Source organism: Quercus suber, unplaced genomic scaffold (genome assembly GCF_002906115.3).
Source record: "Quercus suber isolate HL8 unplaced genomic scaffold, Cork oak 2.0 scaffold_97, whole genome shotgun sequence".
NCBI lineage: Eukaryota > Viridiplantae > Streptophyta > Magnoliopsida > Fagales > Fagaceae > Quercus > Quercus suber.
This window is the reverse complement of record NW_027069562.1, coordinates 1,108,506-1,134,597: the sequence shown is the minus strand read 5'-3', so window position 1 is coordinate 1,134,597 and position 26,092 is coordinate 1,108,506. Positions and strand designations below refer to the sequence as shown.

The 26,092-nt window shown below is 34.7% G+C and overlaps 2 protein-coding genes and 1 non-coding gene across 3 annotated transcripts; all 3 read right to left on the bottom strand.

Moving 5' to 3' along the window:
* Positions 1-237: 237 nt before the first annotated feature.
* On the bottom strand, positions 238-3,236 carry LOC112036276 (uncharacterized). Its single transcript, XM_024069084.2, is given in 5 exon segments — positions 238-587; positions 712-1,002; positions 1,088-1,559; positions 1,562-1,920; positions 2,068-3,236. Coding segments are annotated over 4 exon segments (2,022 nt in total). The 5' UTR covers positions 2,998-3,236; the 3' UTR covers positions 238-587; positions 712-741.
* A 5,565-nt stretch (positions 3,237-8,801) lies between these two features.
* TRNAE-CUC (transfer RNA glutamic acid (anticodon CUC)) lies at positions 8,802-8,874 on the bottom strand. The gene has a single exon. It is a non-coding gene; the product is annotated as a tRNA-Glu (tRNA).
* A 4,800-nt stretch (positions 8,875-13,674) lies between these two features.
* LOC112036223 (RGG repeats nuclear RNA binding protein A) lies at positions 13,675-20,059 on the bottom strand. The gene is made up of 7 exons (XM_024069032.2): positions 19,614-20,059; positions 17,097-17,415; positions 16,915-16,980; positions 16,659-16,794; positions 15,668-15,826; positions 15,521-15,577; positions 13,675-14,136 (listed from the first exon to the last, which is right to left on the bottom strand). The coding sequence occupies exons 1-7, from the start codon at positions 19,795-19,797 to the stop codon at positions 13,957-13,959; spliced, it is 1,101 nt and encodes a 366-aa protein (XP_023924800.1). The 5' UTR covers positions 19,798-20,059; the 3' UTR covers positions 13,675-13,956.
* Between the last annotated feature and the right edge of the window lie 6,033 nt (positions 20,060-26,092).

The window sequence follows — 26,092 nt, the reverse complement described above, 5'->3', positions numbered from 1 at the left end:
CTCTTGCAAAGATGGAAGGTGGTGAGTTAGGAAATGGAGTTTTCTATTCCTGTTTTTGGGAAGCTATGTCACTATCTTATACAATTTTTTTTCCTTTAAAGAGAAACTTCATTAGAATGCAGTCCTAAGGGACATATTGCTCATTATATAAAACTGTTGTGGTTTTATTATTTTACTACGACTTCAAAAGATTTTTTTTTTTGCCCAAAATACTTGGGTTTTCATAAGCTACCAAACTTAAGAAACTGATTAATCTTTGTATATATTTTGCAACCACAATTTTAGCAGCAATTTGTCTGGAGAATAAAAATGAACATTATCAACTATCATGCCTAGAAAGAAAATGTAAAAAAAAAAAAAAAAAAAAAAAAAAGATAAGAAAGAGTAGCTTTTTCATTCTGTGTATTCACAACAATCATCTCACCCGCATATAAATAACCCCCTCTTCATTCAGTCCTGTAGATGACATTTCCTTCTCAAGATTTTCAGAGTGCTTGCTGCTATCATGTTCTTTTTCTGACAAATCTGTTTTGTTTTGTTTATAGATGACAAATCTGTTCATTGATATCAGTCTTCGTAAAAGGATTCTGCAGTACACAACAATTAAAATTTAGTTAATCCACATATCATATGCATAGACCCATTCACAATTCCACGAAGACACATAATTGAATAAGTTAAAAAATGATAGATAGAAGTAACATTGCATACCATTAATTGACAATACTATACTGCTGAACCTCAAAAACCTTCTTTATCAATTGCATCGCTGTGATCACCATCAACAGAGACCATATTTTCACCACTATTACTATTACCATTAATAGAAAATGCCTTTTCACCATTACTGACAGTGATGACAGAGGTTGAATTTTCAAGTTGTTCAATACCATTGACAGAGGCTGCTGCGACTTCACCACTACTAGCAGCAACAGAAACTGCATTAACCTTTTTAACAACATCATCATCTTTACTATCATTAGCAATTTCCTGAGGGACACCCTGCAATACCCATGACTTTCTTTTTGTTTTGTTTCCTAAAGATAATGTAAACAAATAAATATGAAGAAATGCAGAATTAAATCACCTGGAGCTGCAGAAGGCCAACACAATAGTGGGAAGCCGATGAAGAACCCAACCTAGCGGGAAGCCGATGAAGATCCCAACCTAGAACCTTACAAATAACCTGAGCAAAAGCCCTATGAGCGTGCTTTCTCTTAGTCTTCAAAATAGAAGTGGAATGCTGAAGAAGGCCAACACAACCCTTGAACTTTTTCCACACCGTCTTCCCTGTTCCACAACAAACAAGACAATAAAAATCCCCACTTTCATAGCACTTCTCATAGTAACTCCTCAACTCCCTGTCCTCTGAAAACAACTTCAGAAAGAAGCGCAATTCTTCTTCATCTTCTTCAGAATTCCCATCTTCACTAGTTTTATCTTCATCTTCATTTCTGGCGAGGAGAAATTCACGGCAGGGTTGCAATGCCTTGTACTGCATTTGGCTGGCTTGGTCTTCAGCCGATAAGGGTTGAAGAGTGGAAACAGGTTTCTTCATGGAATGCCAACTAGATGATGTTTCAGGAGGCGGCTCTTGGGGCAAGGCCACCCAGGACCTGAATCCAGTGGCGGGTCAGACTCTCCCACTCTCTTTCTTGTTTGGGTGGGGGGTTGAGGTTGTGGGAATGGGGCTAGGTGGTGATGGTGATGCAATGAATAATGGGGACTGGAGTTTGGATTAGGAATAGAAGTTGGAGTGTGTTGGGGATGATTGGGGTTTGCATTTTCACCATTACTGACAGTGACAACGGAGATTGAATTGTCAAATTGTTCAATACCATTGACAGAGGCTGCTGCATTATCCTTTTTAACATCATCAGAGTCATCCTTACTATCATCAGCAATTCCCTCAGGGCCACCCTGCAATGCAATACCCATGACACAAGACAACCCACCAGACCATTCATGAAGAATTTAGCAACTACTTTTTGTTCTGTTTTTGTTTTTTGTTTTATGTAGATCAAGTAAACAAATGCTAAATATGAAGAAACAAAGAGTTTGAATCACCTGGAGCTGCAGAGGCTGAGGCTGAGGTTTGAAGACAATATTGGGAATCCGATGAAAATCCCAACCAAGAAGCTTACAAACAACCTGAGCAAAAGCCCTATGAGCCCGTTTTCTCTTAGTCTTCAAAATAGAAGTGGAATGGTGAAGAAGGCTAACACAACCCTTGAATTTTTTCCACGCCTTCTTTCCTATTGCACCACAAACAAGACAATAAAAATCTCCATTATCACTGTTTTTCAAATAGTAACCCCTCAACTCACTGTCCTCCGAAAACAACTTAAAAAAGAAGCTCAATTCGTCGTCTTCTTCCTCTTCCTCTTCATCAACTTGTTCATTTTCCGAAGATGAAGAACTCCCATCTTGGCTAGCCTCATCTCCATCTTCATCCTTGACGAGGAGAAATTCACGGCAAGGTTGGAAAGCCTTGTGCTGAATTTGATAGGTTTGGCTTTCGGCCGATAAGGGTTGAGTTGTTGTCGTTGTCGTTGTCGTTGTTGTTGTTGCTGTTGGCAGTGTGGGCTTCTTCATGGGAGGCCAAGCAGACCCAGATGAAGTTTGGGGAGGTGGGTCTTTGAGGCATGGCCATTCGGGACCCGAATCAGGAGGCGGGTCGGACTCTCTGAATCTCTTTCCTGTTTGGGTGAACAAGGGTTGTTGTTGCGGTTGTGGGATAGGAAGGGGTTGGTGGTAATGGTGTTGATGGTGATACAATGGATAATGGGGAGTGGGGTTTGCATTAGGAATAGGAAGAGGAGGAGTTGGAGTTGGAATGTGTTGTTGTTGTTGGTAATAGAAAGTGGGGGTCGGAGTGTGATACGAAGGTGGAGGTGTGGGTGTGGGTGTGGGTCTTGGTGGAGGGCCTTGGTGCCACAGAGAGTGAAGGTAGATTACCTCATCTCTCAGCCTTTCTTCGCAATAACGAGGATCCATTGCTGGCTTTTCGTTTTCTTCTGTGTCCGGAGGAGGTGGAGGTGGAGGGGGAGTTGAGTTTTACTGTTCGATTAACTGTCTTATACAGTACTAGCAAATGGGTCAGGTTGGGTCGGGTTTGAATAAAAGCGGGTCATTTTAAATGGATTGCAAGTGAATTGAGTTGATTGGATTGGGTCGATTTGAATTTTTTTTTACATGAAAAAATAATAATATTGTAGCTTTGGATTAGCCGGGGCTGGAACAAACCCCAGTGAGTTGGCTAAAGCTTAATATAGATAGATATGCAATTGGCAGCTCGGATTAGCAGGTGGTGGCAGGCTAATTTGTAATGAGAATGGTGAATGGGTTATAGGATATGCCAGATCTTTGGGCATAACTTCTTGAGTCATAGATGAGTAATGGGTGTTGATGCCCATTTTTTGGCAAAAGACCCAATGGCAAAAGAAGCCCAACAATATGAAAGAGATGGAGAAAGAAAATAACAAAGTAAAGACCAATTGGCCAGAATGGTAGGAATAATGGTCCACGAGCCTACAAAATAGTAAAAATGTCTTAAAGAAGGCAAACGGGCCCAAGGGAGCCCCAAAGAATAAAATAGTAAACTCATGAGAATCATAAAAAACTGAAAGAAAGCAAAAAGGGGCCGGAGGAGCTCAAAGAAAGGAATTAATAAATGGGACTGATTTGAAGTCCAATAAACCCAAAGGTAAAGGATGTGGTAATTGGGCTAATAAAGCCTAAAAGATTTAGCAAAAACTTACGGGAATATAAGAAGTAGGAAAGGATGCCCTAAAAAATGAAACGGGTCAAGGATATCTCAAAAAATGAAACGGGTCAAGGATGCCCAAAAAATAAAATGGGTCGAGGAAGCCCAAGATGTTATATGGACTAATTCAGCAGGAATACTGGGCAGTGTACCCGCAAGCCCAGAAGTGATAAAGTAAACAAGGGTAAACAACATCATAGAAGAAACAATGCAATGCATGGCAGAAGCACCAGCTTGCCCACGAACCAGAAGTGAATGGAGACGTAGGCCGAATTAAAGAAGAGAAAGCCCACACTCAAGCAATGCTCAGCCCAAAGAAGAAATGAGATGCAAAGAATGAAGATCCAATAACTCATCCACGCCACAAGAGTTAAACAAGCACCAAAATGTGCGGTAGAGTCAGACAAATCTATAGGCAATGACAAACGCATGAATGCCAAAAAAGCAATGGACTCATATGGAAGTGGAGCATGCACAAGACTCAAGCACCATTTACCTATATCCAACCAATATAGAGGAAGTGGGCTACAGGTCTGAGGTAAGAAAGGGTGTGGTCTGGCAGTGGGGAGAAGAGGGAAGCCTATTTTGGGGTTCCCACTTAAGCTCTTTTGGAGAAAATGTCCTGCTAGGATGACATACTACCCAAAATAGGCAAACATGAGCTGAAATCACTAGGTGCATGCTATAAGAGTTGGTAAGAGAGAAACCCAGCCCTTATCCGAATGAAAGTGCAAGGGAAGTAGAAAACAAAACAAAAACTACTTTTGTTTGGGAATGAGGCATGGCACGGCCAACGCAATGTAGAGGTGGTGGCTAGGCAGCCAGCAGACCAGTGGACAATCTGGGAACGACACCCATAACAAGCTAAAAGTAGTTGAGGTGTAAAAATGGTAAATCTTGTCACAGTAAGCAGTATAAAAGGCCATAGCCATGCATAGTAAACCATAAAAACAAACCATATAGCACGAAAAACGAAGAAGAAAAAGAGAGAAAAGGAAAATAAATAAGAAAACAAAGAAAACAAGGAAATCGAGAGTGAGGAAGAAAATATGAGTAATAAGAGTGAAAAACATGCACCAATAGGCTATCCACTTCTCTCCCTCTCAATAGCCCACTCTCTAGCAACTTAAGAATTAGAGATTAAGCCACTTAGGTCCATTTTCCAAAGTGAGTAACTTCTACGGCAGGATTCCCATCTGAGATTACCCACATTGGAGATTGGTTCTCTTCTTGGACTTGAATCTGCCAAGGAGCCAAGTTTGTTCCTTTAGCAGGCTAATCCTCTTTTCTTTTGTTATGGTTGATTAAGGACTAATGCTATTTTCTTGTTATTAATCTATTCTTGCCATAATCACATCATCATATTTCTCCTTTGTGGAACTGTTTAAGCATTATCATTGTCAGCAAAAAATATTTTAGTTAAAATATTTTATTTATCCTGCTATATCATGTTTTTCCTACTATAATGTTTTTTTTTTGGTAGCAACATTTCCTGCCGTGGGCACGTGACACCCCAAGATTCCTGCTAGGGCGCTAACTTGCGTACAAGCTGGCCTAAGGTGTGTTTCAATTAGGCCAGTCCCAACTTTTCTACCCCAGAATCATAGGGCCGCAGTACAGCAGGAGCGATCCAACCCAAGACTCAAAAAAGGCCCACCACAATGGGCTCTAAAGGACGGTCTCAGCCTAAATACTCAACTTAGGATCTCTTTTATATGTGTGGAGCTTGATGTTGAACTTATTGTTTTACTACTTAATAACTACTCGATAAATAATCTTATGCTGGAGCCTTTGCTCAATGATTGCAAGACACCTATTGAAGAAATTCCTTAGATCAACTGTACAACACATTTTCAGGGAGGCAAACCAATCTACTGATGCATTGGCTAAATTTAGAGCTACCCAATCTTTTGACTATGCTAATTTTATCATAGTTTATAGTTATTCGAATAACTAAACTGATGATACACTACTTCCTTCGCTTCAAAGCTTATAAGGCAGCAAGTGGAGGGGCTTTCCTTTGATGTGGGACTCCTAGGACACCGTCCAAGGTGAATGCCAAAGCATGCTGAGGTGAATGCAAAGCATGCCGAGGACGTTGCAAGGCCATTCGAGGACGGCCTAGGTGGTTGCCAAGCATGCCTAGGTGAATGCCAAGCACGCCTAGGACGTTGTGAAGCATACCTATGGTACCCACAGTTATAGTTTCGTAGACTTGCACAAATTTATAATCGATATTTTAATCAGGCCTTGGTTGGGAGGATGGAATCCTTCACCTTTATTCATTTAAAATCTTCTTCTTTCTTTGTTGGACCATTAGATATATAGTCTAGAATTTAGTCAAATTGTTTTCTTAGATTTAGTTGATATAGATTTTCTTTTCTTAGATTTAGTCAATTTTTAGTGTTTATATAATCTTGAAATGTTGTATTAGACTTGAAATGTTGAATATGTGCATGAGTTTTGAATGGATTTTGTATGAATGTAGTGAGTTTTGTAAGAATAATACGAGTGAATGCGTTTCATTACTTTTTTATGTATGTAATGTTATCAAAAAAAAAAAAAAAAAGTTATGTATGTAATGGATTTTGTGTGAATGATTTGTTGAATATGTGCATGGGGTTGTATGTATATAATGACTTAAAGGGTGATGGGTGATGGGGTGTTGTTATTTGTAATAGGTAATGTCGTAATAGGGTGTTACTGCGGTTTGATAGATGAGATTGCAAGCAAAAGATACAATAGAATTTGTTCACCTTGATTCGGTATACATTAGTTAAACTTTGCTACCCACTATTAAAAAAAAAACAAAGATTAAACCACAACTAATAAATATGCTTTGAAGTTAAGTAAAAGGTTTTATCTTTTGGATCACTTTGAAAAAAAAAAATTCACTTGTATTTTGTTTTGAGAATTGCAATCACAATTAATAAAAATGCATATAAATTGGTTCTCTTGTTTGCTGATTGTTACTATTTTGCTTGAACATAAATTTTTGTATTTGATATTGGAAGAACATAAATTTAATTTTTATTTGTCACTAATACTTTGTAAACTACATTTGATCTGAATAGATTTGTGATGGAACAAATTTATATCTATGTTTACTATGGTGGAGTAGGGCTATCCAGACCAACCAAGAACTCGACAAAACCAACCGACTTGAGACCAACTCGATCTGAGCAGCTGGCTGTTGACGGCAGATCTCCAGTATCAAAACCCAAGGGGTGTAGGTTGAGTGGCAGTTTTGGGTTTTGAAACCCAATAGAAACCGACTTGATTGAGCAGTGTCTCGTCGGAAACTACCATCCTCTAACCCTCATCTTCCCTCTCTCTCTCTCTCTCTCTCTCTCTCTCTCTCTCTCTCTCTCTCTCTCTCTCAGATCCAAAGAGATCTCCTTGAGATTCAATGAGATTTTTTCAAGATCCATTGAGACTAGACCAAATTTGTCGAGATCCGGTGAGATCTTGTCGAGATCTAGACCACATCCTTCGAGATCCAGCGAAATCTCAACTAGATCTTGATGGATACGGTGAAATCTCAACCTTGATAACAAACCTGAAACCGACCGATATTGACCTGACACCTGTGAGATCGAATCTGGCAGATTCAAAGTTTCTTCTGAGTTGGTTGTGGGTTATAATTTTCCACACTCGAAGATGTCAAGTCAATCTGAGTTGGGCATAAACCTGACCCAAATAGACTTGTGGACAGCCCTATGGTGGAGAATCATTTGATTATAAAAGAAATGAATTCTCATATCAAGGTCTTGGTAAAAATACAAGCTTATTAAGGTAAAACATGGGATTCGTCTTAAAAGGCTGCAGATGAAGATAATGAACACTCTAAACTTGGACCGTCATTTACATGAATAAAATATGTAAATACTCAATAGTGAATCCACTAGTTTCTAAAGAAGATAGCATATTCAATTGATTTTCATATTGGAGTTGGACTCAAAACAAAACCAGCCAATAACTTTTTTCAAAAGTGTTTTTCATATATATAATAGTGTGTGTGTGTGTGTAAATAGTTTTTCAAAGATATTTTGTGGTCCAATAGAAATTATAAAGTCAAGAAATTAAGGGTAACATAAGGTAGAAACATGATAGTGATATTAATCCACTCTTAGCGGCTTATAGGAATATAGTGTGGTAGAAGGACAAATATATAAAATTTTAAGTAATGGGACCTCATATGTAATTCTCTAATCTTTAGGGGTCAATTGCAATGTGTTGATTGACATTATTGTAATCTGTAGAAATTTAAATATTTTCTTGATATTGTTGAGAAAATTAAGGAATAATTTTGAAAGAGTTTTAAGCTAAGTCAATAGCATTCAAAAAGCTATTGATTGATCCTACATCTGAAGATTAGGATCCCTAAGGATCCCACGTCCTATTTCTCTCTTGGACTTTACAAAAGTCTTAAAAAAAAATTAGATTTTTAATTTACACATCAAGAGTTAGTCATTAGAACTACTAGGTAATATTGTAATCATCTGAAAACCCAAAATGAATCAAAAAGAGATGTGAATACCTTGGGAGGCAACACGTTTGGGTTGCTAAGAGAGATACGTAATTTTGTTCTATTCATAATCCGTGGTTATGTGGTACAATGATCTTTGAATGAAAATATAAATTTTTATTTCGTATTGCTTCCTCTAAACTATCAGGTTTTGGATTGTCAAGGTGGAAAGAGAAGAGGTTTGGTGTTTGTATAGTGAGAAAATTTTGAGGGAGGCTAAGGGGTTTTGGTTCCATGGAGTAATCTGTAATTCTAAAAAAAAATACATTTGTCATGAATGGAAAGCGTGGTAACTTGTTCAAGCTTTTACGAGTGAATGTTTTTTATTTGCCGGAGGTTGAACTTTCAACTTTCAAGTCATGGGGAATTACGAGAATTCAAATTCCAACGTAAAAGGAATTATGAGAATCCCTTCCTTTGAAAGTTCTTCCAAGAAAAAGGACGGAAAAATACTTCAAAAGGAATTTAGAGAAAGGACAGAAAAATATTTTTCAAAAGGGTTTTATTTTCCGTTGCCGGGACTTGAACCCGGGTCTTTCGGGTGAGAGCCGAATATCCTGACCAACTAGACTACAACGGAATTGTGGGAGGGATGTCTAATTCATTTAATATAAAGGAGTTTAGGAAAAAAATAAAATAAAAAATTTAGTAACCTATCATTATCAAATGGTAAATTGAAGGCAGTCAAAGCACAGCCAGACAAGTACTTTTGTTTTTTTCACTAATTCAAGAAACTATGAGATGAAAATGTCTTATTAACTTTGTCCTACATTGCTAGAGAGTTAAATGTTGATTTTATAAATTCCTAAAAGCTATCTTGGGAGTCAAAATTAATTGGACAAAATTTCCACAATCTAATCACACTAAGTTGTAACTAGCGATGAGACCTATGGTTTTAGTGGGTATTTTTCTCTTTTATGAGGTTTTAAGACTGTTTCGATCATTTAAAAGGTTTTTGGGTATATCTTAATTATTTTTCATTATACTCTCTTTGAAGTATGCTTACAAGTTACACCCTTACACCTAAAAGAAAAATCAATTTAAATTTATTTAACTTTTCACATCCTTTGAGCAATAGTCACTCCACAAGTATAAGTGCTGTGGGATGTGGGAGGTAAGGGCCGGGGTTCAAGTTCTCCAGGAAGAAAGTTTACACACATATACACATAGATTAGGTTAGAGTAGAATTTCTATCAACATATTTTTTTTATATATATATATATATATAATATATTTTAAGCCGTTTATGGGCTTTCAAAAAATGTTGAAGCACTATACTTTGTAACCAAAAAGTCGGATTGATATCGAAGCAATTTAAAACATCAAGAGTGAAATAAAATCTTTTTCAAGCCATCATGCTGAAAAGTTGTGGAGGAATACTAAGGTTTTGCTGTCAACTAGAATACGTGTTGACCATGTTTAAAATGCCTACTATTTCCATAGCAAAAAATTAAAAATGACTGCTACTATGCTACTATTTTTATTGATTCTCCCCAAACACCAAGACATTCGAAATTAATGGGTTATGGGTGAATATCAGAATATCAAGTTGTGGTGTAATTGGCTGCAACTACAAACTATGGCCTATTAGATCCAGTAAATTGATGTTAGGGGATAACACATTCGTTTAGGAATCATGTTTCATTAAGTAAAAGGCTTTGGTTCAACTCTCACCCTTATCTTCCTTCGAAATCACTCATAGAAATAGCAAGGTCGATATCCTACTTTTCTTGCAACCAAAAGCGTCTAATAGTGTGCACAAGTTTACATCAAATAAAACCGACTTCCATATCATTCGGCTGTATGTCGCAGGAGCAGAATCATCAAATGCATAGAGTGATGGAGAGGTAAGGCATGAAAGGGCAATGCTAAAAATACAATTTTTCATGAGATAAGAGACTTAGATAAACCTTTGGTTTCCCAATAACATCAAGTAATAACAATGAAATGAGAATTACTTGCCAAACTTACGAGGTTATCATATGTCATCTAGGTCTATTATCTCCTGAAAAGTAGAATTTTCTTGCAATTACAAATCATTTATACAAGTCACTTAACTATTAAGTAAATGTAAATAAAAGTTCATGTGGATTAATAGAATTTTCTTTCAATCCACCCCATAGCAAATCAAATGATTATCTACATAAACTTTTCGTATTTATATTACTTAGTAGTCATGTGATTTGTGTTGGGGATTTCTCCAAATCAAGGAGTAATAATGAAAGAACAAAATGAACACATCATGTAAATAGAAATTAGTGATTAACTTGGAGGCACAAATGAATGTTATCCTTAGACAATATTTGTTCTCATATGCAAATTGCTAAATAGTTTCTACAAATTTGTCCCCAAGATACAACCAAATTTATTGGGTTCTACAAATAGTAATTTTGGAGAATACCTATGGGATTTCTTGTGTTTCTTAGAAACTATTTTAGGGAGAAAAAGGAATTAATTATCAAGTGAACATGAACCACTATTTATACCTATAGGGTTATAACCTTTCAAAAAGTACCAATGGAGAGTTGCGATGCCTCATAAAACTGTTTTCAAGATTTAAAACATTTCCCAATGTTTAGAATGGTTACCACAAATTCTGCAGAAAATTCTACAAAAACATTTTTTACGAGGCTTAATCGATTGAGAGGAATCGAGTATCAATCGAAGGCTCTTTTCAATCGATCGAACAAGAATCGAGCATCAATCGAGTCAGGCAGAAGCTTCAGATCAATTTTCTTGATCACTTTGACTGATCGAGCAAAAGCTTTGACCAATTGAGAAGCCTTTCTCACTACTTCGATCGATCGATCGATCTAAAGTCTCAACCGATTAAACATCTTGAAACTTCAATTTTTACAAAGAAAATTCCAAAATTCAAAATTCCATTTAATTCATTTTACAAATGAATATTCTCCAAATTTAAATCATTATTACAACCTATCTTTGTATATACCTATATATACAACAAATTTGTTTAAATAATTCAATAAATCATGTAATTTAATACACATGGATATTCTTATAAACCATAATTCAAATTATTTTATGAATCATGTAATGAATTGAAATAAATCTAAAAAACTAATTTGGAGAAAATATATCTTCGCATGAACAACATTAGGCATAGACATGACAAACAGCCGGGTCAGGTCAATCGAGTTGCAGGTCGGGTCAGGTTAGCCCATATTTTCACATTAAAAACAAAAAAAAACAAATAAATGCCAACTTTTTATAGAGAATGAATCAAATCAAATAGTTAGACTATTTGTTACTAATTTACTGTTATACATGTGATGTGAAGGAAAAAAAAAAACAAACAAACCAAAAAACATAAAGATTTCCATATCCTTGCAATTCAAACAGTTTTTACTTTTGAGTGTGACTAAAATTCTTTACATACTTCAAATTCAAAGTTCACTAATGGTATCATTCTCACAAAAGAACCAAAAAAAAAAAAAATACAAAACTAAATATTATGGACCATCTCAAGTTATCAGTCTTCTTAAGTGCACAAATCTTTGTTGCATTTTAAATAATAATAACGTTAGATTATATAGAAAGATAAACTAAATATAAAATAAAACCTTTAAAAATGAATATAACAATTTAAGTAAAAAAGAACAATTAAATATTTTATAATAATTATACCTCAATCTACTCAATGTTGGTAGTAGATTCAGCACTACAAATATTCATACTTGCGAATTGTAGCTCAAGTTGGCCAATTTCATCAATATCTTCATTTACAATACAATATTTTAATATAACATAAGTGTATCATGAAAGAAAATCAAAGCTTATCAATAAAGAGTTAAAAATATATAATTTATATGACTCTATTAGTAAATTAAAATACCTTCAAATCCATATAACCAACTTTTAGTGCACAACATAGCTTCCACATTCTCAAGCAAAAGACATGATCGATACAAAATACGAATTTTTTTTCCTGTGCTAAAAATTGATTCAAATGCATTTTTTTTTTCCCTGTGCTCATGAGATCTTGTGCCATTAAAGAGAACTTTAGAAACCGGTTGTAATGTTCTTTCCACCAAGGGATAACTTCCAACTTTGGATTTTGCTTTTTACCAAGTCTATTCTCTTCTAAATATAAGTGCAATTGAGATTTTTTTTTTTTTTTTTTTGGCACTACAACAACTTTCATAATGCTCAAATTCCTAATCATTAAAAAAATTGCAATTATTTTGTTTGAGTCACTATTGAATTATTTTGTTTTGTTTACTATTTGTCACTTTGTCAATTGTCACTAACTCACTGTGGTCGAGTTAGTGGCTTTGTGCTAGTTATATACTTAGATCAGATAGATATTTGAAGATTATATTATTACTATTAATACTATATTAAAACTAAATAGACAAACTTTTTTTTTTGAGAAATAAATAGACAAACTTGGATAAAAATAAATAACAAAAAAACTTGGACATGCGGTTGATACTTAGGTAGATATTAGTATATTACTATTCCTTTCGTATATTTTTTTCTTTTCTCCCTTTCATTCAACTTTTTACTTTCTTTTAGTAAATAGGAGACAGAACTACCAGAACACAGGTTCATTGTGCGTTTTATAATAATGTTATGTACCCAGGAGTAATTAGCACACCTTGCCATAATGCCATATAGTTTTTAAATATTTTTTGGGAAAAAAAAAAAAAGTTAAAAGAACAGGCAGGCTGCAGGTCAGGTTGGCCCACGAAAAAACAGGAAAGCCACAAGTTGGCCCATATTTAATTCAAAACAAATCGGGCATTTTCAAGTCGGGCCAGCAAATCTCAACCTTTTTTGCCAAGTCTAATTTTAGGCATAATGGCATATTTTTCATTGTCATTGGCATAAAAAATTAAACTTAAGCCTCACTTATACTTCGCCGACAAAGTTTGGGTTTTGAATAAACAAAAACAACATTAGCATCAAGCAACTTCGGCTACATATCTATATATATATATATAATAATAAGTGAAATTGAGAAAAACTTAAATTAAAATTCTAATTTTACGTTATATGTCTTAAATTATTTATTCTTAAATAATTTTATTTTTTAATTTTAGAATCAAATGCAAGATAAATCGTAAAAAAAAAAAAAATACTCCACAATAATTTTTTTTTTTTAAAAGATAATTCACATTTTATATCTAATAATATCCTTACAAATTTTTTTAAAGAGTTTACAAAATATAAAAATGACTATTAATAGTATTTAAATTATATATATATATATATATTATATTATACATTTTATTATGTATCTTTAAGTGTATTCATACATATGCATGGGGTTAAAAACTAGCTTTTGTAATGTTAAATTGAAAAGAAAATACAGCAATTAGCGCCAATTAGAGGATCTTCTATAGAGGCCTTCCCAGAATCAGTCCAACATTATAGCTCTTCCATTGGCTTGAAGCATGAATAAGTAAACAAATACATGAAACAACGAGATATCCAAAAGTAACTAACTGGTTTCACCTATTTCAAAACAAAACTGATGCATGAGTTCTCAGTCCAGAAATAACATCTAAAATATACACTCAAACATAATATTAAAGATTGGTTTTAACTATGCCCATGCATAGCCTGCAACTCAAACTCCAGAAATGATAGCAGACCCCAATGGAGAAGCCAAAGAGAAGAAACATGTGGAAAATTCTCATTTACCACCCAAGGAGGGGAACTGCTGCTGATCTTCAATGGCAGGAGCATCTGCATTGAAGCTTCTGTTGCTTCCACCAAATCCTCCTCTTGAACCACGGCCACGACCTCGTCGACCACCAGGGTTATAAAACCTCTCCCCTTCAGTAGGCTTCAGAAACTCATTTATGCTAACAGACTACACACAAAAATCAGTCAATTAATAAAAGGAGACGGCTAGAGCAGATACATTCATGACCTGAGCAGCACTAAAATACTTCCCAGAGAATGAGTACTCAGGAGTCAGGATAATGTGGCACAATAGAGATTTAATAACAACTTTCATAATTAGACACCAAAAATATAAAAAGATAAAAGAATTTTCACAGAAAGATGCATAAAAAGAAGGGCAAATTACACAATTCCCCATATAATTTGGGGGTGGTTTAAAATTAAACCTTAGATTTTGACAAGTTTCAGTTGAAACCCTATGTTAATTGACCCCTCAAAGAATCATTGTCAACTAGAACTAACAAAAAATCAAGTAAATTGCACACGAGTGATGAGACTTTTATAGGCACTAAAATATCCAGCACATGAATATCCTGTGGTATTTCATTATGAAAAAAAATCAAAATCATCACATCTTCAACAAATTATATTTATGTTTTAGTATTTTTTAAAAAAAATTATTTTGTACACTTTTTTTGGTTCCACAATGCTATATGTCATTCACATGAGGCTTTTTTTTTTTTTTTTAAATCTACATAGGTTATAAGCACAACTTAAATGAATTTCCATAATTTTTGTTAATAATAACTCAGTGAAGGGGCAAGTTGAAATGTCTAAGAAAGTTAATGGTTTTAATTGAAACTTTTTAGAATCTATGGTCTAATCACAAACCACCCACAAACTACAGGGGGAATTAAGTAATTTATCCAAAGATTTATTTCATTTGTTTAGCTTTAAACATTACGGTATAATAACTTATGGCCAAGTTACCGTTATTAATTCCAATTTATAAAAAAAAAATTTATTAAAAAAAAAAAAAAATCTTCCGACCATCACCAAAAACTTGTAGAATATATTCTCTGGCTAAACAATGATGATGATAAGATGATCAATGGAAAATCAGAAAATAAATAATCTTGATCATTCACTGTCTGAAACAGTAGATCATCAGATTTAACTGCTAGTATGACCAGCTGGAATTAATATAAGATAATCCATTGTGGGGCAAAGAGCGACACCCCATCCCAACAATACTTCCAATCCCAGCTCTTCTGACACAGCAAATATTCCGCTGGCTCAACACAACATCAACATGCACACTTGTGAACATAGCACATGTATCATATATCTCTAGAAAGTAAGAACAAGTAGCATGCAAGTAAATATTTTCTAGTTACTCATTGGGGAAAAAAAAAAAAAAAAAAACAACCTATTCTAGTTGCAGGATAAAGAGACGCAACACAAATAGCATCTCCGATATGGACAACTAAAACAACCATCATACTATTGACTGAATATTGCTAAAAGTTGAAAACTAAATGCTAGTTCATGCACAAGAGAGACAGCCATACCTTCTTTGCTTTCTCTTCTTTGTCAGCTGCATCTTTACGCTTGTCCTTCTCAGAACCCTATCAACCAAATGGCAACAAGTCAACATACTTGCATAAGGTATATCAAAATGAATTAAGGTAGCTATTTAAAGAGTTCTTAAGTCTCACCAGTTTGATAAAGATTTCATCATTGCTCTTCTTAGTTGAAAGGGGCTGCATGGACTGAAATTCTTTGTCCACATCAACCTTCCTTTCCTCGGTCTTTAGAGTAAGCAGAGCCTTCCTCTTCTCTTCAACTACCTTCTCGTACTCTTCTAAAGTCATCTCCTATTACAAGAATATTATGCAATTTTAGGATGATATCTTTAATCTGGATTACATAGAAGTTTCTTATACCATAAAATATAATATTCTTAAGAGTAGGAAAAGGATAAACTCATAATATTCAAGTTTTTTTTTTTTGTGTCTCCAGTACAAGTATTAAGTATCTGATTAATGTGATTTTACACCATGACTCTGAGTTAGTGGATTATGCTGTTCCCTGTTTACACCCCTCCAGCACTCTCTAGGGTTGGCTAACTTATGCAACCCAAACTGGAAAATAAAACCACCCCAAGCATAATGCGCACACACGTTGATACACCTGTAAAGTTTCATCTTATATAATTGGTTAAAAACAAAAGGATTCTACATCCCCATGTTAGGCCTTCTCTATAAAAATCCACCATCACATCAAACAATAAGAAAAGTAAGGTATAAATTCTTTATTTTGAGAGATAATTACAACGTGCTGCTAACCTTGCAGCTCAAACCCATTCCCCCCAAGACCCCATGCACTTTGTACATGGGGAGGTGCCAGTTCAGCTACAAGGCCCTTGGCATAAATAAGGCTTAGGTACCTGCCTTGAATTTTCTTACTAATCCCAACATAGTAATATCCCCCCCCCCTTTCTTTTTAAGGGGCTAAAGCGCCTAAAATAGCAAATAAAATAAGCAATACACTATGCTTCACATGATTGCAATAAAAATCAGAACCACCATTCGTGTGGCTGTTAGTTTTTTCTTTTTTAATTTTCTGGCTTCCAATTGGAGAAAATGTATATGCTGGAGAACAAGCCAATCCAGTATATCCAACATCTTGAACAATAGGACAATTTACCTTATCCTCAGGCTCCTTCTCTTCCGGTTCATTAACGGGATTCTCTTTGTTAGCATCACCAACATTGTCCTCTCCTCCCAACTGCTTCTCAGCACCAACATTCTTCTCATTTTCAGTTAAAGGCTCCTCAACATCCCTTATTTTAGCCAAAAAATGCAAATATGCACGCAAATAAGTAGGTGTCACATCACATTGAAGCATAATAGCCATATCATCACAAAGAGTTCTAATCTTAAGTGGCAGCAAAGAAACTTACGGAGCAATTTCATCAGTTGGAGTTCCCCAATTACCACGACCAGATCCTTCACGTTTAAGCTCACTCCTGATTATAGAAAAAGATAGAATTAATCACTGCAATGATAAACTACAGGACTGTAAAGCACAGATCATGTCATCTATCATAATAATGAAAACAATTATCTCAACAAAAACACTAACCCACGTCCGGTCCCACTGCGGCGTTCATATATCCTACGTGGACGTTCCCCTTCAGCATCCTCTCCATTGCTAAAACCACCACGACGACCACCTCGGAAGGGACCACGAGGCCCACCAGAGCCACGCCTCTCAGATGGCTTCCCTGCATCTCCCTCTTCAGTTGGCCTGTACCCCCCACCAGAGAATCCATTGTTGCTGCCAAACGTATTCTCATTGTTAACTGAATCTCGAGTAAATCCACCCCCACCACGTCCACGTCCATACCCGCGTCCACCACCACGGCCCCCTCCACGCCCCACGTCATTCTTTCCCTCCCTCACTACTCAACCAAAAAAAGAAGAAGAGAGAATATCAGATATGCAAGACACATGCATGCGTCGCCCTGTAAAAGGTGTCAGATTTTATGAGCAATATAACCTCAACATAGCATGCATTGAGAGAGAGAGAGATAACATTAGAACTAAACATGGTGCTCTATTTTACATAACAGTTTCTTACCTTCCACTTTACTTTTAGAAACAAACAATAAAAAGGTGTAATAAAAATGTGTCATACTTACTAACTTAATCAGCAATATTATGCTTTGTTTAAGGAAGTTAATATGAAATAACTTCTTGTCAGTTGCAGAGAGAACTAATGAAAAGAAAAGGATATGGTTTTTATTGGTAAGCAACTCACATAAACTCTGTGACTTGAACCCATGACATCACCTACCAGGTCCCTCAAGAAGAGGTGCCACCTGGCTAAGAGGCCATCAACGAAGTAAAAAAATCATAATCACAGAATCTAAAGGCTATCATTTATGGTTTTTAGTCTACAAAAACACACTCAGCTCAAACAACAGTAACAGAGTTAGTTGAGTTGATACATTTCACTTTTTCAGATGAAAAGAGAAAATGATTAGGTATAGCCTGTGTCAGGTTTTTAAAACAAATAAGGAATAGAAATATCCTTTAAGATTAAATTTATTTTCAACATTATTTGCAATAGAAAACATAAGGCATAAGAATTCTCATCCTTTTCTTTTTAACTCATCGGGCAATTAAATATTAAAAATAAAAATCTCGTTTCATGATAAGTAAATAGTACAGCAGTTAAAAAATAAGAAGCACAAATTACTGAAACAATGCAAAATATTTATTAGTTGGTTTATTATTAGTGGTAAAATCATTATTAGCAGACCACAAAAGGGGAGAGCAACAATGAAACAAACATACAGGTAAAGCATATGTCCTTTTACACACACAACATTGTAAATTAAGAATACTACAACCGAAAGTTAAAAGGGAGGGACAAAAGAGGAGTTTCTAAACCCTGATTTATATTAGAGAGTAACAAAAATAAAGAGCTAATCAACATCTGAGACAAAATAAAGATCAACACAGCAAATATAGAGATCATATGGCACAGATTACATAATTAGAGTGAGACATTGAACTAAGTACACAGTATGAAAAGATTGCAACATCCTTAAATTTCCTCAACTTTAAGAGCAACCAAGCAAAAAATAATATAATTTGCAAAAGCTCACTTGAGTCCCAGAAAAATAGAAAACCAATTACATTTCCATTAAAAGATTACAGTAAATACAACCCATTAGGTCCCAATGAAGTAAAAACTCAATTGGAAAAACAGCCTAATCAAACCTTCATTGACCTTTCTTTCCCGTACTTTCAACCTTTATTTTTGGGATAACTTTAAACAGCAAATATTGGAGGGTAAGAAAATATATCATACAATCTATTCTCAAGGAAAGCACACAAGTGAATCAAGTTTTTAGACTTTAGATATAGAACCAATCGATACATAACTTGACACTTATGAATTATCCGAAGCTCAACCATTTGAGAGCCAAGTTCGAATATACACAAAAACGTGCACATCAAAATAAATACCAAGGAAAAGCCAACAATTGAGCTCAAAATCAGAATAAAAGGTCATTAAGCTGAGCATTGTCCATTGTTTTATGAATATGACTTATGTTATGTTTTGAATAAATTAATTAATTATAAAGTGCACCATTGTAGAGTAAAATGCTCATTTATCAAAATCTCAAATATCAGATGGATTTGCTCTCTCTATATTGTCCTTGCATTACACCCATCATATGTTGTTTATTTAGAGAGTAAAGCATTTGATTTATTTCACTATAAACTTGATTATACATTATATAAAAAAAATTAGTGATTTCCTTTTCTTGCCCAATGCCAATGAGTTGGATATCGTTTGGATTCAGTCAAAAACATTTACTGCACACAAATACAAACAACAATCAATACCAATTTCAAAACAAGTCCAAAACCACATCATACAAATTCCAAGTTACCAAATCTCAACCCAGAATGCATAACAACAAAGAAAACCCAAATCGAGCCACAAAATGCATATAACAAAAAACTGAATAAATTAACACAAATGAAACCAATACAGCATCAAAAACCCAAATATCCGAACCAAACAAAAGAATTTTAAAAAAGCATTAAAAACCCAGAATGGAAATGGAAGCTGAGAGCTCACCAGCTTGAGCAGGAGGGACAGGCTTGGATGGAAGCTTGGCAGGCTTAGCTGGCTGAGCCGCTGGTTGAGCTTGGGGTTTCTTGGCAGCAAGAGGGCCGAGCTTATGCTCCTGAGCCGCGAGGAGCTGATTCGGGTCATCGTTATCGTCATCGCCCAAGAGATCAAATGGGTTCATGCTTGCCATTTCTTTCTCGGTCAAAACTCAGAAAGAAACAAACAGAAAAACCCTAACTTTACGAACCCTACACAGCAACCACGAAACCGTTCCTAGTGTTGTTTACTCAGCTCCATGAAAGAGAAAAAAAGAAAAACCGATCTGAGATTGAATGAAAAAGAAAGAGATGTTTGGGAAGAGAGAAAACAAAAAAAAAATTGGAATGGAAAATTTTGGAATAGCTCTGGAAAACCCTAATAGCCAATGCGGCAGAGAAATGAGAGCGTGGCTATACCTAATCTTAAAAACCCTAGTTTTAAGTGATTCGGTACGGTACGGTTCATTTTAAGGACCGTGGGTTGCGTACCTCTCAGCCGGACGATGAGGGAGGCTGTGAAAGTCAAACCGAAACGACAACGGTTTTGCTAATAAAATTTTTTTTTACTCAATTTCAATTCATACCCTTATGGTGCGTTTGAAATTTGAATAGCAAATTTTGGATTTGGTTGACAAGAATTTAATTATCTTGTTTGGATAGTTTTAAAATATTCAAAATTTAAATTTTGATAAAATCCAATAAAGATTTTAAAGGCTTATTTGGTTTGAGCATAAAACGGACATATTCAGTTTTCATTTTCAATTTTTTGTGAGACTTACAACTAAAAACTTGTTTCACTCTATATTTGTATTTAGTTTTCATTTTCAGTATCTAGAAATATAGGATTTGAATACAAAAACTGAATACAATTTTTTGGTATTTTCATTATCTTGAAAATGAATACAACTTTTTAAATTCAAAATGATTTCTAAAATCAATTGATTCAAAATCAAGAGATTTTAAATTCAAATTCAAGTTTCCAAACAAAACTTAAAGTGTGAGGGCGATGTGATTTTCCCACCTACAAGGGAGTCGCTACTTATTTTATCTAAAAGGAAAAAGAATAAAAACTTTCATAAGCAATTTTGAAAATAATCATCAAAAATGCTAAAAAAGCAAAATATTGCTTGACTTTTGTCTAGATGCGGAAAGCGGGTCGATTTAGATCAAAAAACTAGCTATTCTAAACGGGTTAGATCTATTAGGTTAGTAGTTAGGTTCCTTCTCAGACAAAAAAAAAAAAAAAAAAAAAGGTATAAATGCACTTTTAGTCCCTATATTTTGGTCCCTACATTTTATTTTTACGACTTTTAGTCCATAAACCAATTAACGCTTGACATTTAGGTCCTTTCCATCACCCAACTAACAGCAAAAGCTGACGTGGCTGACAGTAGAATAAAAAAATAATATAATCACACACATTAATTAATTAAATTAAAAATAAATATTAAAAAAAAAAAACTCATTAGTTTCTGGACATGAAGATCGCAAGAACTCGAACCTAAATCAAAGAACTCAAGAACACATGTCTCTCTCTTCCTCTCTCTCTCTCTCTTTATCCATCATGCCAGGACCAATAATCACCACCACCACCAACAACCCACCAAAGCCAACAACAACCAAAACTCAACCCAACCACCAAAAGCTAGCCGCTGCGCCACCGAGACACCACGACTACTGAAACGACGAGAAAAATCTAGACCCGGAAAGGAGAAGAGCCGGTGGCAACTAAACACAAGGGTTGCGCTCGTTGCGAGACTTAACCCAACACCTTACGACATGAGCTGACGACGGCCATGCACCACTTGTGTCCGCGTTCCCGAAGGCACCCTCTCTTTCAAGAGGATTTGCGGCATGTCAAGCCCTGTTAAGGTTCTTCATCTTGCTACAACAGAATCCTAAATTTTTACAGATACCCATGTGAAAAGAACACATTTGATCTGAACTACATCAACACACTTCTCAGACATCTTACAATGAAAATCACACACACAAATAAAAATAAAAACCTGTCAGCAGCTCAGATCTGAACCCAAAGACAACATATAATAATAATAATATACAAGAAAAAGAATTTTCTAGAAGCTGATAAATATTGTTAGCAAATCTGGGTTCGTGGATATTGTTATGGATTTTTGTTGTTTTTTATTTTTCTTTGTCTCGACTGGGTTTGGTTGGAAAAGAGAGGGCAACTATGGGTTTGTGAGAGAGAAATCGCAAAGGCAAAATGGGTAAAGGGGTTAAAGTGCTGGGCTGAGCAACGGCGAAACAACAGCAGCAGCGGAGCATCGGTTCAAAACCCATAAAAACTCAGAACAAGCACAGAAGCATCGATCTATATCCAAAACCCATGCGAGCAAAACCTAGAACAACCAATCTTTAAGCCGCCGCCGCTGTCACCTTCAGTCTTCAAGCCTCTGCCGTCGCTTTCGTCATTGTCATCACCCTTGCTGAGAGAGTGAGATCAAGAGGTAGAGATAGAGGTTTAGAGAGATTTGATGGGGATTATGGAATAGCTCAGAGAGAGGAGAAGAGAAAGAAAAAAAAAATTTTGATAAGTGGAGAAGAGAAATTGGTTTATAAGGATTTGTTTGGTTTTAGTTAGGAATTGTAATTGGAAATGGAATTGGAAGAAAGAGATAGTCTAAACATATTTCCAACCAAAGATTGGGGAAAAAATATGTTTTTCCAAATCTTTCGAATATTTTGTTTTTTTAACTTTGTTCAAGATACTCTTTAGATCTTAGTTTTAGTGATTTTTGTGTTTTAATTCTGTTTTTTTTTTTTTAGTTAAAATTAATAAATTAATTTTTTTTAATTTTTATGCTGACGTGGCATTATATTATGTGTGATTATATTATTTTTTATTTCACCGTCAACCACTTCAGCTTTTGTTGTTAGTTGGGTGACAAAAATGATCTAAATGTCAGGCATTAATTGGTTTAGGAACTAAAAGTAGTAAAAGTAAAATGTAAGGACGAAAATAGAAAAAGTGCAAAATATAGGAACTAAAAGTGCATTTACGCCAAAAGGTTACTAGTTAGGTTGGATTACAAGTCGGCTCGTACTTTTTCACATAATTTTTTTGTTTGATTTGTTGTCATCATATGTTATAAACCTTTTTTGTCCAATTAACAATAGAACTGGTGCATAGTCACAAATGAAGAGGGAAGTCTCTTATGTACACGTGATTTTGCAATGTTAAATCATAAAAGTCTTTTGGAAATTTTGCAAAATAGGGGACTTGAACCTTATATGTCTCAGAACGTCAAGAACTGCTAACTAATTGAGATACAAGGTTATTAGTTGTGGCTTACTTATTTTGTTATATACTTTTTAGATAGAAAAGGTTCGGTTTTGCAATATCTTGTTAATGTTATTCACTTTCATTGTATACATATATTGGAATAAAATGGATATTGATATTGTTATTAGTACTGTTTTGCTACTGGTAAGGCTTATGAATAAATAGCTACCATTATTAGGACATGAAACACAAATAATAAAAATTACATTAACAGCTTAGGTCTAGTCATTTTGGTGTTTGTTTTTGTGTGTGTGTAATAATAATAATAATAATAATAATAATAATAATAATAATAACAATAATAATAATAATAATTGTGGGTGCTCGAGGACCAAGGATGAAACTGAAAGGTCACCATATTGGCTCGAGGACCAAGGAGGAAATTGAAGGGTCGCAGTAATGCCACTAAGGTGCTGTAAGCCACGGGCCTAAGGGAAGAAGCCGCCTGAGGAGGGGAAGAAACGAATCATGGTACTCTAAGGCATTCTGAGGGGAAGTTAGAATCAAAAGAGAGTGGAAGACAGTGGGCACTAGGTAAGCTTTAGGCCTGGTGTAGCCTATTGCATCCGCATTAATAGGAAGACAACAGCTTTATCAGTCGCATTAATGATGAAGTCACCTGAACAGTGTAGGTCACAGCTAAGTAGATTCCTGCCACCACCTTCTTCAAATGTGAAAGGTAACAAGTGTCGGAAAAGGAGGAGAGTAAGGAAGAAATGAATGGTGAAGATGCGATGGAAGAGAGCTATATAATGAAAGGAAAGAGCATTGGAAAAAGGGATCGAAGGGAAGAGAGAGAAAAATAAATAGAGAGGAGTGCATTGGAGAAGAAAGGGGAACAATATCATTTTCTATGTGAATCCTGCCTCCTTGGGAGCCTTTCTGTAAAGCTTGATGCTCATTTATTTTTGAATACAAATCTGATTCTTCCCTATAATTGTCCTCGGGCAAAGCTCATTGTTGTTGTTCTTTCCCATCTCTTACAAATTTCTATTGATTTGGGCCAAGTTTGAAGGATATGACCCATTACTCTAAGTGGGCTTGGGCTACAAACTTTTCTGGTCCTTACAATAATAATAATAATTAGTCTTTGAACACACGCACGTGAGGCTCTACTAATCTTTTCTTTCTTTCTTTCTAAAGATTAATAATTTTCAACCTTTAAAGCAATCATATATATACAAAGTGCATACACAAACGAGTAAATTGCAAAAATGTGTTAAAAAAATACTACAAAATTTCCCATAAAAAAAAGCTTGAAACGACTTTGAAGATGAATTTTGATTACATCAACATTGTAAAATAGAAAGAATAAGCATACCCAACCAAAACAAAAAAAAGAAGAAGATATCAACAAAAAAAATTCAAGTCTTGAAACTCACACGTGAAAGTAATAATAAAATTTGATGCAGCCACCCACAAAAATTCTTGGATCTCATTGCATTTTTTTTTTTCCTTTTTTTCATTTGACATCATTTATCGACTTCTCTTTGTCACAAGTCTGTGGTAGTTATCGACTTATCGTTAAACATTATCACAAATTTTTTTTTTTTTTTTTTGTAATTTTTATAGCACATGATCATAGGAAGTTTTGAGAATAACACATACAAGAAATATCTGATAAGAGCAAGACTTAGGTACAGTACTTATGTGTTGTTCATTAAGTTTCCCTTTTAAAATTCTGCCATGTAAATTTTTTATCATGAAATAAAAGTGTATTTTTTAGTTAAGTAACCATATGGCTGAATCTTAAAAGGTGAATTTAAAAAACAACACTTAAAGTATTGTACCTAAGTTTTGTCATAACTGATAAATGGTTTGTTTGTTTTTAAAACTAAAAAAGTAAGTGGGTAAGATACGTGAGTTAGTGGGATTTTAATTTTTTTTTTTTTTTTACAAAGACATAAACATGTGTTTGTTTTAATTATACACACACACACACACACACACACATATATATATATTAGAATCTAACTTATAAGTGGATAACGCAATTCGAAAAGAAACACAAGAGTGATCATATTTTGTAGGCAATGTTTTAGTAAAAGCTAAGGATATATTTTTACAATATTATTCTTCAATTTTGTCTCCCCTTAAACTTAAGGGCATAGGGGTATTTTTGAACTAATGAAAAGTCCATCCCAAATAGGGAAAGCACCTAAAATAGTAGTATAGACAATAGCGTGACATATATAGTACTATGTTCATTGTGCAGCCAAAAGCTTAATCATATTTTTATCTTAAAAAATGTATAAGTTTGAAAAATAGGTTGAGTCACAGGTCAACTGTGTTTTCAAGTCGAGTTATAGGTCAATCTGTTTTTATTCTTTTTTTTTTTTTTTTGTAATTTTTATAGCACATGATCATAGGAAGTTTTGAGAATAACACATACAAGAAATATCTGATAAGAGCAAGACTTAGGTACAGTACTTATGTGTTGTTCATTAAGTTTCCCTTTTAAAATTCTGCCATGTAAATTTTTTATCATGAAATAAAAGTGTATTTTTTAGTTAAGTAACCATATGGCTGAATCTTAAAAGGTGAATTTAAAAAACAACACTTAAAGTATTGTACCTAAGTTTTGTCATAACTGATAAATGGTTTGTTTGTTTTTAAAACTAAAAAAGTAAGTGGGTAAGATACGTGAGTTAGTGGGATTTTAATTTTTTTTTTTTTTTTACAAAGACATAAACATGTGTTTGTTTTAATTATACACACACACACACACACACACACATATATATATATTAGAATCTAACTTATAAGTGGATAACGCAATTCGAAAAGAAACACAAGAGTGATCATATTTTGTAGGCAATGTTTTAGTAAAAGCTAAGGATATATTTTTACAATATTATTCTTCAATTTTGTCTCCCCTTAAACTTAAGGGCATAGGGGTATTTTTGAACTAATGAAAAGTCCATCCCAAATAGGGAAAGCACCTAAAATAGTAGTATAGACAATAGCGTGACATATATAGTACTATGTTCATTGTGCAGCCAAAAGCTTAATCATATTTTTATCTTAAAAAATGTATAAGTTTGAAAAATAGGTTGAGTCACAGGTCAACTGTGTTTTCAAGTCGAGTTATAGGTCAATCTGTTTTTATTCCAGGTCAAACAAATTGGGTTCATATCAAG